This window comes from Loxodonta africana, chromosome 22 (assembly GCF_030014295.1).
Source record: "Loxodonta africana isolate mLoxAfr1 chromosome 22, mLoxAfr1.hap2, whole genome shotgun sequence".
In the NCBI taxonomy this organism is placed as follows: domain Eukaryota; kingdom Metazoa; phylum Chordata; class Mammalia; order Proboscidea; family Elephantidae; genus Loxodonta; species Loxodonta africana.
In genome coordinates, this window is record NC_087363.1 from 3,465,624 (window position 1) to 3,481,370 (window position 15,747).

The 15,747-nt window shown below is 36.7% G+C and overlaps 1 protein-coding gene and 1 pseudogene across 1 annotated transcript; one reads left to right on the forward strand and one right to left on the reverse strand.

Annotated features, from left to right (window-relative positions):
- Nucleotides 1-6,975: 6,975 nt before the first annotated feature.
- On the forward strand, nucleotides 6,976-8,388 carry LOC135228533 (olfactory receptor 4P4-like). The gene has a single exon (XM_064275170.1). It carries the CDS (start codon nucleotides 7,456-7,458, stop codon nucleotides 8,386-8,388), a length of 933 nt encoding a protein of 310 aa, XP_064131240.1. The 5' UTR covers nucleotides 6,976-7,455.
- Nucleotides 8,389-13,190: 4,802 nt separating this feature from the next.
- Nucleotides 13,191-14,129, reverse strand: LOC100657122 (olfactory receptor 4P4-like; annotated as a pseudogene).
- Nucleotides 14,130-15,747: the final 1,618 nt, after the last annotated feature.

Here is a 15,747-nt window from a genome sequence, read left to right on the forward strand (position 1 = left end):
ACCCTTCTGTGGCTCCACTGAGGTAGATCACTACTTCTGTGATGTGTATCCTTTGCTGAAACTGGCCTGAACCAATACACACAAAATTGGTTTATTGGTAACTGTCAACTCAGATCTGATTTCATTGGTGACGTTTATGATTTTGATGATGTCTTATGTTCCCATATTATATACCACCAGGGTGTACCCTGCCGAAAGCTGTACCAAACATCTTTCAACTTGTAGGTCTAACGTAACAGTTGTAGTCCTCTTTTTGTGCCTGTTCCCTTCGTTTGTCTTAGACCAGGTAGAATATTTCCAGAAGATAAAGTGCTTTCTATTTTCTACACCATCCTTGCTCCCATGTTCAACTCTCTGATCTACTCACTGAGAAATACAGAGATGAAGAATGCCATAAAGAAGATGTGGTGTTTTCCACTATTTTTGGAAGGAAAGAGGTTTGCATGAAAGGCATTTTAAATTTCACTTTAAAGATCAACACTGAGCCTTAAAATTGATGTAGAATGGTAACAAAATGTATATGAGATTATGTGAAAGACAACAACAGGTCAGAGCTCAATATAGTTAGCATTTGCCCAAACCTCTTCCTTTTAGGAAAATTTTGATGTACATTTTGCATACATTTTTACTCTATTCTCCTCAGATACCTGCTTCAAGTTCTCCATACTTTGACGTTATAATGCAGTCTCTTCTCCCCTTCTCTTGATTTTTAATCTCATTCTAGTGAACCCCTATTTATAGGAACAGGAAGACACCTTTCAGAGGAGAGAGATAGTTTCATACTCTCTGTCCGAGGATCAAAGAGCAGAAGATAGGAGGGTGGATTTTCTAGTTCAGGCCAATAGATAAATTACTGAAACATTTAACACCTTTAGATACACATTGTCATAAACAAGATTGAAATCACTTAAAAAAGAATATAAAAAAAAGCAACAACATGTTTCTGCTTCCACTGGACAAGATGCTTCTACCTAGCTATTCTCATCCTCTCCCACATAACGGGAGATAGGATATCCCAAAAACCTTGGTAGACATATCTGGACAACGTTAATTTCAATGTTAGTTAAGTTCAGGTTACAATTGTATCTGAAAATTCTGTAACATAAAGATTCAAAAAAACCCAAACCCATTGCCATCGAGTTGATTCCGACTCATAGGGACCCTATAGAACAGAGTAGAACTGCCCCATACAGTTTCCAAGGAGTGCCTGGTGGATTCGAACTGCCGACCTGTTGGTTAGCAGCCATAGCACTTAACCACTATGCCACCAGTGTTTCCTGATAGTAAAAGACATTACAAAAAAAAAAAAAAAAAGGCTTATTTGAAATAATATAAAAATAAGAGGAAAGGAAAAATTATATAAATATATAATAAATAAATATAAATAAATTTATAGCTGCCCAACAATGTGAATATATTAAATACCACTGCTGCGGATTGAATTATGTCCCCCCAAAATGTGTGTATCAGTTTGGCTGGGCCATTACTCCTGGTATTGTGGGATTTTCCTAAATGTTGTAAATCCTTCCACTCTGATGTTAACGAGGGAGAATAGGTAGCAGTTGTGTTAGAGCGGAAGGACTCATTCTACAAGACTGGATTGTGTCCTGAGGCAATCTCTTGAGATATAGAAGAAAGATGCCAGCAGAGATGGGGGGGACCTCATACCAAGAAGGAATCACAGCCAGAAGCAGAGCGTATCTCCCTGCCAGGAAAACTCCTAGTCTGGGGGATTTTGATAAGAAGGTGGAGAGAGAGAGAAAGTCTTCTCCTGGAGCTGACATCCTGAATTTGGACTTTTAGCCTACCTTACTGAGAGAACATAAACTCTTTGTTAAAGCCATCCTCTTGAGGTATTTCTGTTATAACAGTACCAGATAACTAAGACAACCACTGATTTGTATGTTTTAATATGGTTAATTTTAGGTTAGGTGAGTTCCAGCTCAATATATAAAAATGCGAAACACCTAAAAATCCCAGCACCTCACCTATCCCTGCATTGCGTCTTTTAACACAGGTAAGGTGCTCTGTTCAGTCCCCTGCATGTGCAATTCAGTTGTGAAGGGATTTAAGGACTGTAGAGACAATGCTAAAGAATGAACATGGGGCTGTGGAACATTCTCTCTTCCTCCTTCCAAGTGGAATGTCTGAGACACAATATTTTATACAGCTTTCTGGGAAGAAAATCTGGTAGGTGGAAAAAACATTTGCTTTTGATGCCGAACAGTGACCAGCTAGAAAATTCACTTTCTCATTTTCCTGTCTTATTTCCATTTCCTCATGCCTGACTTTTAGCTAATAATATTTTGCTTAGTGTCTGATTCTTAGGAAACCCAAGTTAAGATATTTGGTTTCAGAAATGGCCCTAGAAAGCAGACCCTCATGAAAAAAAATTGCGTTTGGATTTTACAGAAGTCTGAGTGTATAGACCCCACTGCTGTTACAAGGTGACCGTCACAACCATTTATAAATATATAGAAAAAGGTTGGAAGGAAATGTACCAGGATGATAACAGGATTATATATATGTTATATATAAATTCATGAATGTGAGGAAAACAAAAATTCTTACAAGTGAATCGGTAAACATCATGAAAAATGAAGAAGAATTTGAACTTGTCAATAGTTTCATTCCACTTGCTTGAAAAATCAATGTACACGGAAGCCAAAACCAAAAAACAAACTTGTTGCCATCGAGGCATTTCTTACTCTTGGGGGCCCCAAGTGAAGCAGAATAGAATTACACTAGGCTGTGCTCTTTCAAGGTCAGATCACTAGGCCTTTCTTCCAAGGTTTCCCTGGGTGAGTTCAAACTGTCAACCTTTCCATCAGTGGTATTAAAGAGGAAAAGTAATAACAGACATCTTACTTTGATTTTAAGTCTTTTCTTATCCACAAAACCAAATATTAACCATAAAAACCTACCGGAAACTTCTCTACAGCAATGTATATTTGCCTTAACCTGCTAGAATAGTCAACAAACAATTACCTCCTAATATAAATCTCAAAAAGTCTCTTGCCTGCAGGTGGATGGAAGACAAAACTATTAGCAGCCAGGCCAAAAATAAACTGATAGCAGTTGATCTAGTAAAGGGGAGGAGGTAGGCTTCAATCAATCATGTTAAGATTAGCTAATGGTTAGTCTTCTACATTTCTCCTTCCTGTTCTCTTTATAAGCTCCATTGTACCTAGCTTCTTGGAGCCATTTGCTTTTTCTGGAATCCATATGGCCTCCTGATATGAATACAGAATAACTGCTCAGAATAAACCTTATGTTCAAATTTTGGTGAGTTTTGATTATTTTTAACAGTAGTCAAATGTTGAACCATTGTGCCACCCAGGAGCTCCATGGAAACAGCATTCAAACAACCAACGATGTATTGCTTTGGGCACACCAGTCACACAAAAACAAACCTGTTGCCATCCAGTGGATTCTCACTCCTATCAACCCTATAGGACAAAGCAGAAGTGCCCCATAGCTTCTGAAGAGCTGCTGGTGGCTTTGAACTGCTGATCTTTGCTTAGCAGCTGAGCTCTTAACCATTGTGCCGCCAGGGCCTTTTTTAAAGTATTAAAAAACAAAGACGTCACTTTGAAGACCAAGGTGTACCTGACCCAAGTCCAGTATTTTCAAGTGCCTTATATACATGAGAAAGCTTGACAATGAAAAAGGAAGATAGAAGAAATGTTGATGAGTTTGAACTGTGTTGGCAAAGACTGTTTAATACACCATGGACTGCAAACAAATCAGTCTTAGAAGAAATATAATTAGAATACTCCTTACAAGTGAAGATGAAAAAACTTCATTTATTACTTTGGACACTTTATCAAGAAAGACAAATTACTAAAAAAAACATCAAGTTTGATACAGTGTCAGTGAAAAAGATCGAAACCCCTCAATAAATGGACTGACACATAGCCACAACATTGGGCTCAAACATACTAAAGATCATGAAGGGATCATTTCACTTGTTATACATAAGGTTGCCATGAGTTGAACTCAACTGGTGCTGATGAATAACAAGTATGTACGTATACATCTTTGTATATTAAAAAGTATATTAAAATTAAAATCCAAGTTTAAGAAAAAAATTCCCCAAAAATATAAATTGTCAAAAATGTTACCTTTAGTTTGGAATATCTTAGGTAACAAGTTTTCCTCTATAAATACCTGAATTTTCTGAAATGTCTGCAGTGTGTATTATTTTTACTGACAGGTATTTTATACTAAAAGAAAATTTAAATGAACTATATATTTTTTTAATTTCACTGCAGGTATACAGAATCCATGGGAAGAAACAATTTTTTTCTAAAAAGAGTATAAAAGCAAAGTGTGCCTAGCCAAAGTGAGGGCATATAAAATGATAGACAATGAGGGATTCACGTGACCTCAGCCAGAAACTCCAAGACGGGTAAGATGAGGAATTGATTAAGAAAAGCAAACTCATTGTCAGAGTTGATTCCGACTCCAGTTGCTATGGAGAGTTGCTTTGCTGCCACTTAATACAAAGCACAGAAAACTTCTGGGAGAAAAAGACAATCAACCCGTCAATCCTAAATAAAATTTGTGAGGGCCGAAGCACTGGGCTGAATTAAACAGGAATTCCTTTTGTAGTAGCCTTGGTTTCCTGACAATCAGAGCCTGAGGCAATGCTTACATACAAGTGGTTTCTTTGGGAAATGATCCCAGGTGGCAGGAATGTGGGACAGGAGGAATAAAGCAGGGAAAAAAAGAGAGCCAATATGAAGATGAATCATATTGCTGGCCATTCTTTTGATGACTGACATCTCTTCTGAAAGACCTGCCGGGGACATTATGAAACTCATCGCAGAATGTCTGCCTGAGGACAAAGGGGGAACACATTTATCTATCAGATCCCATTGTCCTTACAGGTCAAGTGTGGCTTAGCAGGCTTTAACTTCTACATACTTCCTGATTGTACTTCTGGAGATGTCCTGTGGGTGCCTGCAGCATCCCAAGCTTCTGTCAGACCAGCCCAAGGACATCAGCAAGAGTTTCTTGGTCAGGGATGAACAAGTAGGAGGGCTGTAATTTTGCACCTACATGGAACTGGTTGTCATAGCAGGGCCTGGAGTAGCCATTTGGACTTGAAAAAAATACAGGAAGTATTCCACCCACTTTTCAAACAACTTATTGTGGGGTAAACTAAAATTCAAATCCTGGGTCCAATTTCCCTGCCCTAAGATTTCTTTGGCATTTTCCATTTTGTCTCTGCTCACACCTTACCACCAACTGGTTCCTCAGAATTAGTTACAACATAAAGCACTTGCTTTATGGCCTATCAATACTGAATGAATATGGGCCATTGCATTGTGATCAGAATATACAAGGTATAAAGAATTATTAACCCTGACATACCTGTGTGTTTGGAACTTGAGAGTCATGAAACCATTTTCAGTGACACATTTGGCCAACATTTCTTTTGGTAGATCTCAGCAAGAAACTCTTGCTGATGTCCTTGGGCTGGTCGGACAGCAGCTTGGGATACTGCAGGCACCCACAGGACATCTCCGGAAGTATAATCAGGAAGTATGTAGAAGTTAGAGCCTGCTGAGCCACACTTGACCTGCAAGGACAATGAGATCTGATAAATAAAAGTCAATAAAAATAGTGAGAGTGTGCAATGGGATAATTATATCTCAGTTAATGCACTTTAAATTCCATGGGGAAATTAATTACCAAACTTATTTGTAATTTCCACCCCTGAGACCACAGTGGATACAACTTTTGGATACAAAAAAATAAAGATAAGAAGCATTTTCAATGTAAATGTTGATGACGACTTTTATTTCCTATTAGTCACAGAAATCGGGAGAGACTATTCCTCTCTTCAGGGAATATAGTGCAGGACTACACCCAGGACCAACAGATGATGATTGGATGCTGAAATTTATTAATCTTTAGCAAGGATAGCAAGGATGGTAAGCATTTATTCTGACTGCATTGTAAGCTCCGAATATTGCCTTTGAGTCAGAGCTAAACAAATTTATTTATGAGCTATTCACCGGCTAAGTGAAAATGTGACCAACCTATATGAAGTAAGTATTTTATCCAAACAGAAGAAAGTTAAGTTTGCATATTATACATACATGTATGTATATCTAAAAAAAAAAATTACATTTTTCTCTGTAAATATACTGATTTTAATCCTTTTGAAATGTTTGTTTGCCCCCCTTCCTTCAAGCTTTTGCAAACATTTAAAAAATAACTTCTCATTTTCCAAGTAAAATGAATTGAATGATTCGTGTACTATCCCTGGTCAGATGTTAAAATAAAGCATTTTTTTTTTTAGTATAATATTGAGAATTTCATGATGGAAATAATGAAAGTATTCATCGTCATATCTGGCTCTTATTAGAGGAGAAATCAAAGGAGTTGATAGATTAATGAAGTGAGTAACTTGCATTTAGGTAAAGGAGAAAAGACAGCTATAGAGAAGAAGAAGCACAAGTCAAGGAAATTAAGGGGTGCACTAAAATGGAGATACATTACTCCCTTTCTCCTTCGTTACTCTTTGTGGGAGAAGCGTACAGTGGGTAGTTAAGAGCATGAAATGCTATGGGTTTAGACAACTTAATGTCAGAGTCTCCTGGGCACCAATGTGGAATAAACTTAAGGAGTGGGGGAGAGAATGGGTTAATTGTAAGAGAAAAAGAAGGGCTTACTTCAGTAAATAATTGGTACTAGTAACAGGAGAGAGCATAGAAGATGTTGAGAAAAATACATCTCTGCTTTGACTTTTTGGGCGAGAAACCATGGGTAGTAGCTGGCACTAACCTAAAAATTCCTACAATAATTCCAAGACTAGAAGAACTGTCACAGCCACTTAGGCTTCCAGTGCCATCGTATCATTTTTATTGCTCTTCATAACATTGTTAACATGTATTTAGCTCTTAACACAGGTTAGCATGAATCAATGAGGTATAAACCTTGGATATAAACAACTCGATAATCAAGATAAATAATATTTCATTGAAATATTTTTTTCAATAACGCAAAATTGCACAATAAATGGAATACCAAAATTTTAAATAAAGACAGGATTTGAACCTCCACTTGAACACTTCATTCTGGTCCTCTTTCAACCTATCAAGAGGATGAGCTACTCCAGGACAAGAAATGCATCTTCTGTAAGCTCCCTTTTGTGTCCCATCCATAAGGTGACTGTACTTCTTAACTTGTAACTTGAGCTATTACAACTATTACTATCTCTCCTTTTCACTCTCAAAAATAGCCTGATCAGAATGGTAAACTATATAGTAAGCCTACCAGTGTAAGGTTTAGCATTAATGACTTTGCGTGTATGTTATAGGATAGCTGATCGATTAACTAAATTTGTTTCTGCAATACTCACTCTGATTCACACATGCTTAATCAATTTTTCTGATGCTAATTTGCAACTTTTTTCCCAGTTATACCCTCTGAGAATTAACCATGGAAAATATCAATAACGTCACAGAATTTATTCTCTTGGGACTTTCCCAGAAAAAGACAATTAAAACTTCCTGCTTTCTATTATTCTTACTTTGTTACATAGCTATTTGGATGGGAAACTTGCTCATAATCATTTTCATTACGTACAGTCAGCTAATAGGCCAACCCATGTATTTCTTTCTTAAATACCTTGCTCTCGCAGACCTGTGTTATACCTCAACAGTGACACCCAAGCTTCTCACTGATTTACTGGAAGAAACAAACACGATTTCTTACGCTAGCTGCATGGCACAGCTTTTTGCTATGCACTTCTGTTCGGGGATAGGAATTTTCATCCTCACAGTGATGGCCTATGACCGCTACGTGGCCATCTGCAAGCCCCTGCACTACACGGTCATCATGAGCAGGAGGAGGTGTTATGTATTGGTCTTTGCTTGCTGTACTGGGGCATTTCTGCATTCCCTTGTGCAGTGTCTCCTCACTATCAACTTACCTTTCTGTGGCCCCAATGAGATAGATCACTATTTCTGTGATGCGTATTCTTTGCTAAAACTGGCCTGCACAGACACGTACATATTCGGGATCCTGGTTGTTGCCAATTCAGGCATGATGGGTTTGGTGAATTTTGTTGTCTTGATGCTGTCTTACTTCTTGATATTATACACTGTCAGGGTTCACCCTGCCAAAAGCCGCAACAAAGCTCTTTCTACTTGCAGTTCCCACATAACAGTTGTGGTTCTTTTCTTTGCGCCTATCCTGTACATTTACATTAGACCACCTGTAACTTTTCCAGAAGATAAAGTGTTTGCTCTTTTCTACACCATCATTGCCCCCATGTTCAACCCTCTGATCTACACTTTGAGAAACATGGAGATGAAGACTGCGATGAGGAAAGTTGGTATGAGAATCCATTTTTGGTTGGAAGGCATATGATCTGAAAGGCACATCTACTCCTCATTCCACACCCTATCCAAGTGAGTTTGCTCCATCTTAAGTTTATTAAAGCGAGAACTGACCGTAAGAAACATAAGCATAGGCACTGATACCAGTTCATTAATATTATAATTTACTTTAAAAGACCTTGGTCTTTCTTTATTGATCTGTATTTCTTATTTACACTATTCCCTGCTACTTTGAGTTATTATTTCCTTGTTCAACTGTTGTACTTTTATTTGGTACTTTTTTCTTTAGGTTTTGTCCATAATCAGAGCCCACATTTCTATCTCCTGAGTGCTTTGGTTCCACGAAGAATCTCCAAATTTACATAAGCTCCATTGGTATCTATCATCCCACATTTGAAGGGCTGTATGGATTTTTTTTTTTTTTTTTTTTTTTTATGGATTGTTGGCATAGTGGTTAAGTACTTGTCTGCTATCCAAACTGTCAGTGGTTCAAACCCACCAGGCACTCCATGGGGAAAAAAAAGTGGACATCTGCTTCTGTAAAGATCACAGCTTTGGAAACTTTATGTGGCAGTTCTACTTTGTTCTGTAGGGTCACAATGAGTCAGAATCGACTCAAGGGCACAGGGTTTGGTTGCGGATATATGGCCTGTTATTTTTTCTGCATTTCACATCAAAGGAGGAGCAACAGAAATTAAGAACCGTTTTTTCCACTCAGCCCATGCTTTTTTAATATTCACTGAAAATGCTAAATAAGAAGAAAAAAACTTTATATAGGGTCTAAACAATAAAATATCATTTATGTAAGAAATAATAGGTACATAGAAAAATTAGAAGTGTTTCTGTAAAATAACTGTAGTGAAAAAACAAGTACTGTGCTTTGAAAAGAAACTTAAAATTGTTTTATTATTTTTGTTATTAACTTTGGTAAAACAGTATTTAAATAAAGATTTTAACATTTTTATTTGCATTTACTTTATACTTTAAAAATATTTTTTCATACTATAAGAAATATAAGCATAAAGTCCTTATATTCACACATTTAAGTAATCTTGTAACTTTATAACTTATTTCAGTCAGCAAAAGATTTGTGAAAATCATTTCCTCTTAAAGAAAAGCCACATAAACTCTAGTTTTGAAATAATGACCTAATTATCTGCTTTATTTTACTCATGAGTAAACTGAAACTTGGAGGATGAAATAATTTTTAACATCAAACTGAAAACTAGAGAGGTAGTTAAATAGTCAAGTAAAGAAAAAACAGACAAAATGCCCATCTTATATTTCTATATGAGGAAGTATAGCTCACAGGTCCACATTACCAAATGTAGTCCCTATATCTCGTCAAATATTATTTTATGATTTTTTTTCAATTTGAATTTAGGTAACAAGTGTAAAATATTTTACTTAAAATTTTTTATTTAATTGTCTTGAGCATTGTGCTCTTCTAAGATCTATCTATATGGGATGAAATTGACAACATCAACTTGAAATATTAGCTAGGAAACTTAGGGGGCAGTGAGTTTATGTTAATGAAGGAGCAACAACTCAGAAAAGGAGAGTGAGAATGGTTGCACAACTTGAAGAAGGCAATCAGTGTCACTGAACTGTACGTGAAGAAATTGTTGAATTGGTGTATGTTCTACTGTGTATATTCTCAGTAACAACAAAATTACTATAAATTATATAAAAATATTTTACTTAAAAATATCATGTATTTTGATGGGCTTGTTTTCTTTCTTTTGGTGGCAAAGCCAGTGTGTTTTCCTTATTGATCTTATATATTGAATGTCAAAATAGTCAAAGTAGCAGCATCCATGACATATCAAGCAGGACAATGGAGTCACTTTCTAGGCATATTGAACTTGTGAGAAATAAGTATGCATATTGGGAAAAAACAGTGGGCAAAAGACATAAAGTGGAAAAGTTTTAATTGGTATGGGGAATTATGCCCTGCCCAATATCCCACCCAATGCTATAGTACATGCAAGATATGAGATGTTTTTTGCTCTTTTCTCTGTGAGTTTTAGCTGTCAGACACCTCTAATAGACTAAGTATCTTGCAGTCTGGATAGTCGAATCCCATCTTTGTCATTCAATAGTTTTGTGACCTTGTTATTGTTATTATTAGTTGTCATTGAGTCACTCCCGACTCCTAGCAGCCCTGTGTACAACAGGAGGAAACACTGCCTGGTCCTGCACCATCTTCGTGATCTTTGTTACGCTTGAGCCCATTGTTGCAGCCACTGCGTCAATCCATCTCTTTGAGGGTCTTCCTCTTTTTCACTCACCCTCTATTTTACCAAGCATGATGTCCTTCTCCAGGGATCTATCGCTCCTGATAAAATGTCCAAAGTAAGTGAGACGAAGTCTCACCATTCTTGCTTCTAAGGAGCATTCTGGCTGTACTTCTTCCAAGACAGATTTGTTCATTCTTTTGGCAGTCCATGGTGTATTAAATATTCTTCCCTAACACCATAATTCAAAGGCAGGCATAGATTCTTCTTTGGTCTTCCTTATTCATTGTCTAGCCTTGGAATGCATATGAGGCGACTGAAAACACCAAGGCTTGGATCAGAAGCACCTTAGCCTTTAAAGTGACATCTTTGCTTTTTAACACTTTAAAGAGGTCTTTTGCAGCAGATTTCCCTGATGCAATGTGTCATTTGATTTCTTGACCATTGCTTCCATGGGAGTTGATCGTAAATCCAAGTAAAATAAAATCCTCGACAACTTCAGTCTTTTCTCTGTACATCATAATGTTGCTTATTGGTGTGAGGATTTTTTTTTTCTTTATGTTGAGGTGGAAACCATACCGAAGGCTGTAGTCCTTGATCTTCATCAGTAAATGCTTCAAGTCCTCTTCACTTTCAGCAAGCAAGGTTGTGTCATCTGCATAACACAGCTTGTTAATGAGTCTTCCTCCAATCCTGGTGTCATGTTCTTCTTCATATAGTCCAGCTCCTTGGATTATTTGCTCAGCATACAGGTTGAATAGGTATGGTGAAAGGATACATCCCTGACACACACCCTTCCTGACTTTAAACCACTCAGTAGCCCTTTGTTCTCTTCTAAGGGCTGCCTCTTGGTCTATGTACAGTTTCCTCATGAGCCCAATTAAGTGTTCAGAAATTCCCATTCTTTGAAATGTTATCCATAATTTGTTATGATCCACGCAGTCAAATGCCTTTGTGTAGTCAATAAAACATAGGTAAATATCTTTTCTGTATTCTCTGCTTTCAGCCAGGATCCACTGGACAATAGCAATGATATCCCTTGTTCTGAGTCCTCTTCTGAATCCGCCTTTAATTTCTGGCAGTTCCTTGTTGATGAACTGCTGCAACTGCTTTTAAATGATGGTCAGCAAAATTGTACTTGCATGTGATACTAATAACATTGTTCAATAATTTCTGCATTCTCTTTTTTGAGTGCCTTTCAACTTGAGGGGCTCATCTTCAAGCACTATATCAGACAATATCACCCTCATATTCATAAGGTTTTCACTGGCTAATTTTTTAGAAGTAAATCACCAGATCCTTCTTCCTAGACTGTCTTAATCTGGAAGCTCAGCTGAAAACTGTTGACCGTGGGTGACCTGCTGGAATTTGAATACTGGTGGCATAGCTTCCAGCATCACAGCAACACTCAAGCCCCCACAGTATCACAAACTGACAGACAAACTGGGGAATATTTGTGACCTTAGGTAACTTAAACCACATTCAATTCACATCTTAAGTATATATGATGTGACTTTACTATAACATATATTTATCTACATTGAAAATAGCATCCAAACTAACTAGGAGGCATATTCATAAAATGTGTACATATATCTAGGTCATATAGGGTTATATAGAGATACCCTGTAGGACAGGGATTCATTGGCTTATGAGGTGTGAGGTTTGAATTCCTTTTATTGTGACTATTCGATATTTTGTATTATCTTTGTTTCTTATAAAATTTTGTAGAGATTAATGTTATGGAAACATGATAAAGTGGTTAGAGATAGAAGGCTTTAAAATAGATTTTTAACTATATAAAGGGGTATATTCTGTCAGTGTATTTTGCCATCCTGACTTTTTCAACATCACCAGAAGAACTATTAGACAAAAAAAAAAAAAAAAAGAGACTTCTAGTTAGACCTTTTTTAATTTGGAGGGTGTGTGACCCTTTTTAATACATAAATTGGCTATTTTTCTTGTAAGAAGAGACCTTATGGATAACAAGCTTATCATATATGAAGATTCTGTTGTAATATTGGGAAAAGAATATGTAAATAAATCTAAATCACTCCAAAAGCGTTGACTCAATACTATGTTTCCTGATTCTTCAGTGCCTGGGCTGGCTGATTTGGCCATTGGCTGATTGAACCCACATAGAAGCCTTTCTTGCCCACTATTGTAGCTATATGAAGCCAACATATACATAAAAATACATAGAAGTAGAAAAATTAGTGAAGAGGAATAAATACCAGCAATATGGTAATGTTTAATGTTCAAATGGATTACTAATACATGGAGATGATTCCAATAGTGTATGAGAACAAGAGCTATTCTATAAGATATTTATATATTAATTCAATAAATATTTATTGAGTTCCTTGTATATGGTAGAAAGTTTGCTTGTTACTAGGAAAAGAGCAGCGAAATAAACATGACATGACCCCTACCTTCATGGAGCTTACAAGCTAGCGAAGAATTAAAAGAAGGAAAGCAAGTCAGGAAAGGAACTGAAAGAAGAACTCCACTGATGATGAGCTGTAGTTCAAGGCTTGGCTTTTACATGGTCTGGAGTTGTCATGAGATGATATTTATTTGCATCTCAAAGTGCCCTTCAAATCATTTGCTTGCGTTCCACAAACATTTGATTACAACACACTTTACTTATGGCATTTTTCATCTCCGTGTTTCTAAGTGTACAGATAAGAGGGTTGAGCATGGGGATGATAATTGTGTAAAAAAGTGTAAACACTTTATCTTCTGGTAAAGTTGTTGTGGGTCTAATATAAATAAAGATGACAGGTACAAAAAACAGAATCACAACAGTGATGTGAGAACTGCAAGTGGAAAGTGCTTTGTGGCGGCTCCCTGCAGAGTATGCTCTCAAATTATACATTATCATAACATAGGATGCCATCAAAACCACGAAGATCAGCATTCCCATGAGGCCAGAATTGGCAATCACTAAGAAACCTATTTTGTCTGTTTTGGTGGAGGCCAGTTTCAGCAAAGGATAGACATCACAGAAGTAGTGATCTATTTCATTGGGGCCACAGAAAGGCAAAAAAAATGTAAGAAGAAACAGATCAAGGGAATGTAGAAGCTCCCCAGCACATGACGCTAAGAGAATTGAGTTACATCTTTGCCTGTTCATGATGATGGTATAGTGCAGTGGTTTGCAGATGGCAACGTATCGGTCATAGGCCATCCCTGTGAGGATGAAAACCTCAATACCGCCGAAGAAGTGTGTGGTAAAAAGTTGTGTCCTGCAGTTTTTATAAAAAATGATCTTCCTTTCTGTCAGTAAGTCAGTCATTAGTTTGGGTGTCACAGTGGAAGTGTAGAAAAGGTCTGAGAGAGCAAGGTAACTAAGGAAGAAGTACATGGGCTGGTTAGTTAGCTGGCTGAATGTGATAGAAATCATAATAACCAGATTTCCCAACCATATAGCCAGGTAACAAAGTAAGAAAAATGAAAAGCAGAGCATTCAGACTTTCTTATTCTGAGAAAGTCCCAGAAGAAAAAATTCAGTAACATTATTTCTATTTTCCATGGTTTGATGAAATTACAGATAGCTCTGGAAAGTTACCTGAAATGACAAAGTTAATGAGACAAATTATTGATAAGGAAAAGGAAATCTATTATCTAATTGAAATGACGCAAATGCATTTTCTTAGACCCATGCTATCTTGAGGTTCATAGAAATCATTTGTTCATTCAAAATAATTATTTTGAACACTTAGTGGCACTACTGTTCTAAGAACTGAGGATACAGTGACAAATTAGGCACAATCCAAGATTTTGTGCAATTTGAATGTTTTGCTTAGGAAACAAAATTTTTATGATCAAGAATAAATTAACAAAATAATCAGTAATAATTTTATGTAGGTGACCATGTAATGTATTCTGAACTGGAGACTTTTGAGAGTGAAACCGGGCACTAATAATAAGTACACTGTAAGAACAGGCACTCAACAGAACTTTGTAGGGAGAACCAAGATGAGTTTCATAGTAATGATGGGCCCTCTAACCTCTGGGATCCTCATAGAAAACTGCTTTGTGTACCTCACAAGATTATTTTTCATAATTTACTAGAAAAATGGAGTATGGGATAATTTAATAATCCCAGAAGAATTACTTGAATATAAGATATTGCAACTGCCCAACTATTTAGGTATTTGTAAGACAGCTCCTTAATACACAATCAGAATCTTGTAATGTTAACTTCTAGGAAAAAATACAAAAAAATAAATAACGATTACTAAGATTTTACTCAGAAAAAAAATCAGGCGTTGTTATATTTTTACATGTATGAACTATTATGTGTTCAGTTTCTCTCACTAAACAGGTATTACTTTTTCCATTTTCAGATGAGGAAAGTGAAACCTTGAGTGGTTAAGTAATGGATACTAGCTCACAAATCTATTAAGCAACCAATATTGGTTTTGAAACTATGTAGACTAGCTTTGAGGCCCTGGTGGCACGGTGGTTAAGAATTTGGCTGCTAACCAAAAAGGTCAGCAGTTCGAATCCACCAGCCACTCCTTGGAAACCGTATGGGTTACTTTTACTCTGTCCTTTTTTAGGGTTGCTATGAGTTGGAATCGACTCAATGGCAGCAGGCTCTTTTTTTTAGACTAGGTTGTGGCTTGTGCTCTAAAACCCTATGCTATGTTACCTTCTAGAAATAGGGAGACTTTCAAAGTATCTTATCTAATCAACTTATTGTAGAACTATTGAGAAAGTATGTACCAAGTAAGTATTTGTAGCATACATGCCCAATTCCAAACCAGAAGAAATAATTTTAGGTAAAGAAGAGGAGTTGAGCTGTCAAATACTAACATAGGTCATACAGCCACAGAGAAGGCTAAAATGTTTTTAACTTGAAACGAAAAGAAAGAAAGAAAGAAAAAAGGATCTCAGCACAGAAGAATAAAATGCAGTTATTCTACCCAAGATTAAAGGCTTCTTGATATTGACAATCTTGGGTTTTTTTAGGAGGTCACCAGCTAGCCAGCTTAACTCTTGCCATATATCTTAACAGGCATATCCCACACACTCAAGTGAAAAACTATAGAGTTAACCCCAATATTTAGAGGCATGACCTACATAAACTAGAGAACCCTGTGCCTACTTTCTAGACTGATTTATAGTTATTCTGTTAATATGAT

Excerpts from the sequence above, each read along its gene's own strand:
- LOC135228533 (XM_064275170.1), top strand. The coding sequence starts at position 7,456 with ATGGAAAATATCAATAACGTCACAGAATTTATTCTCTTGGGACTTTCC.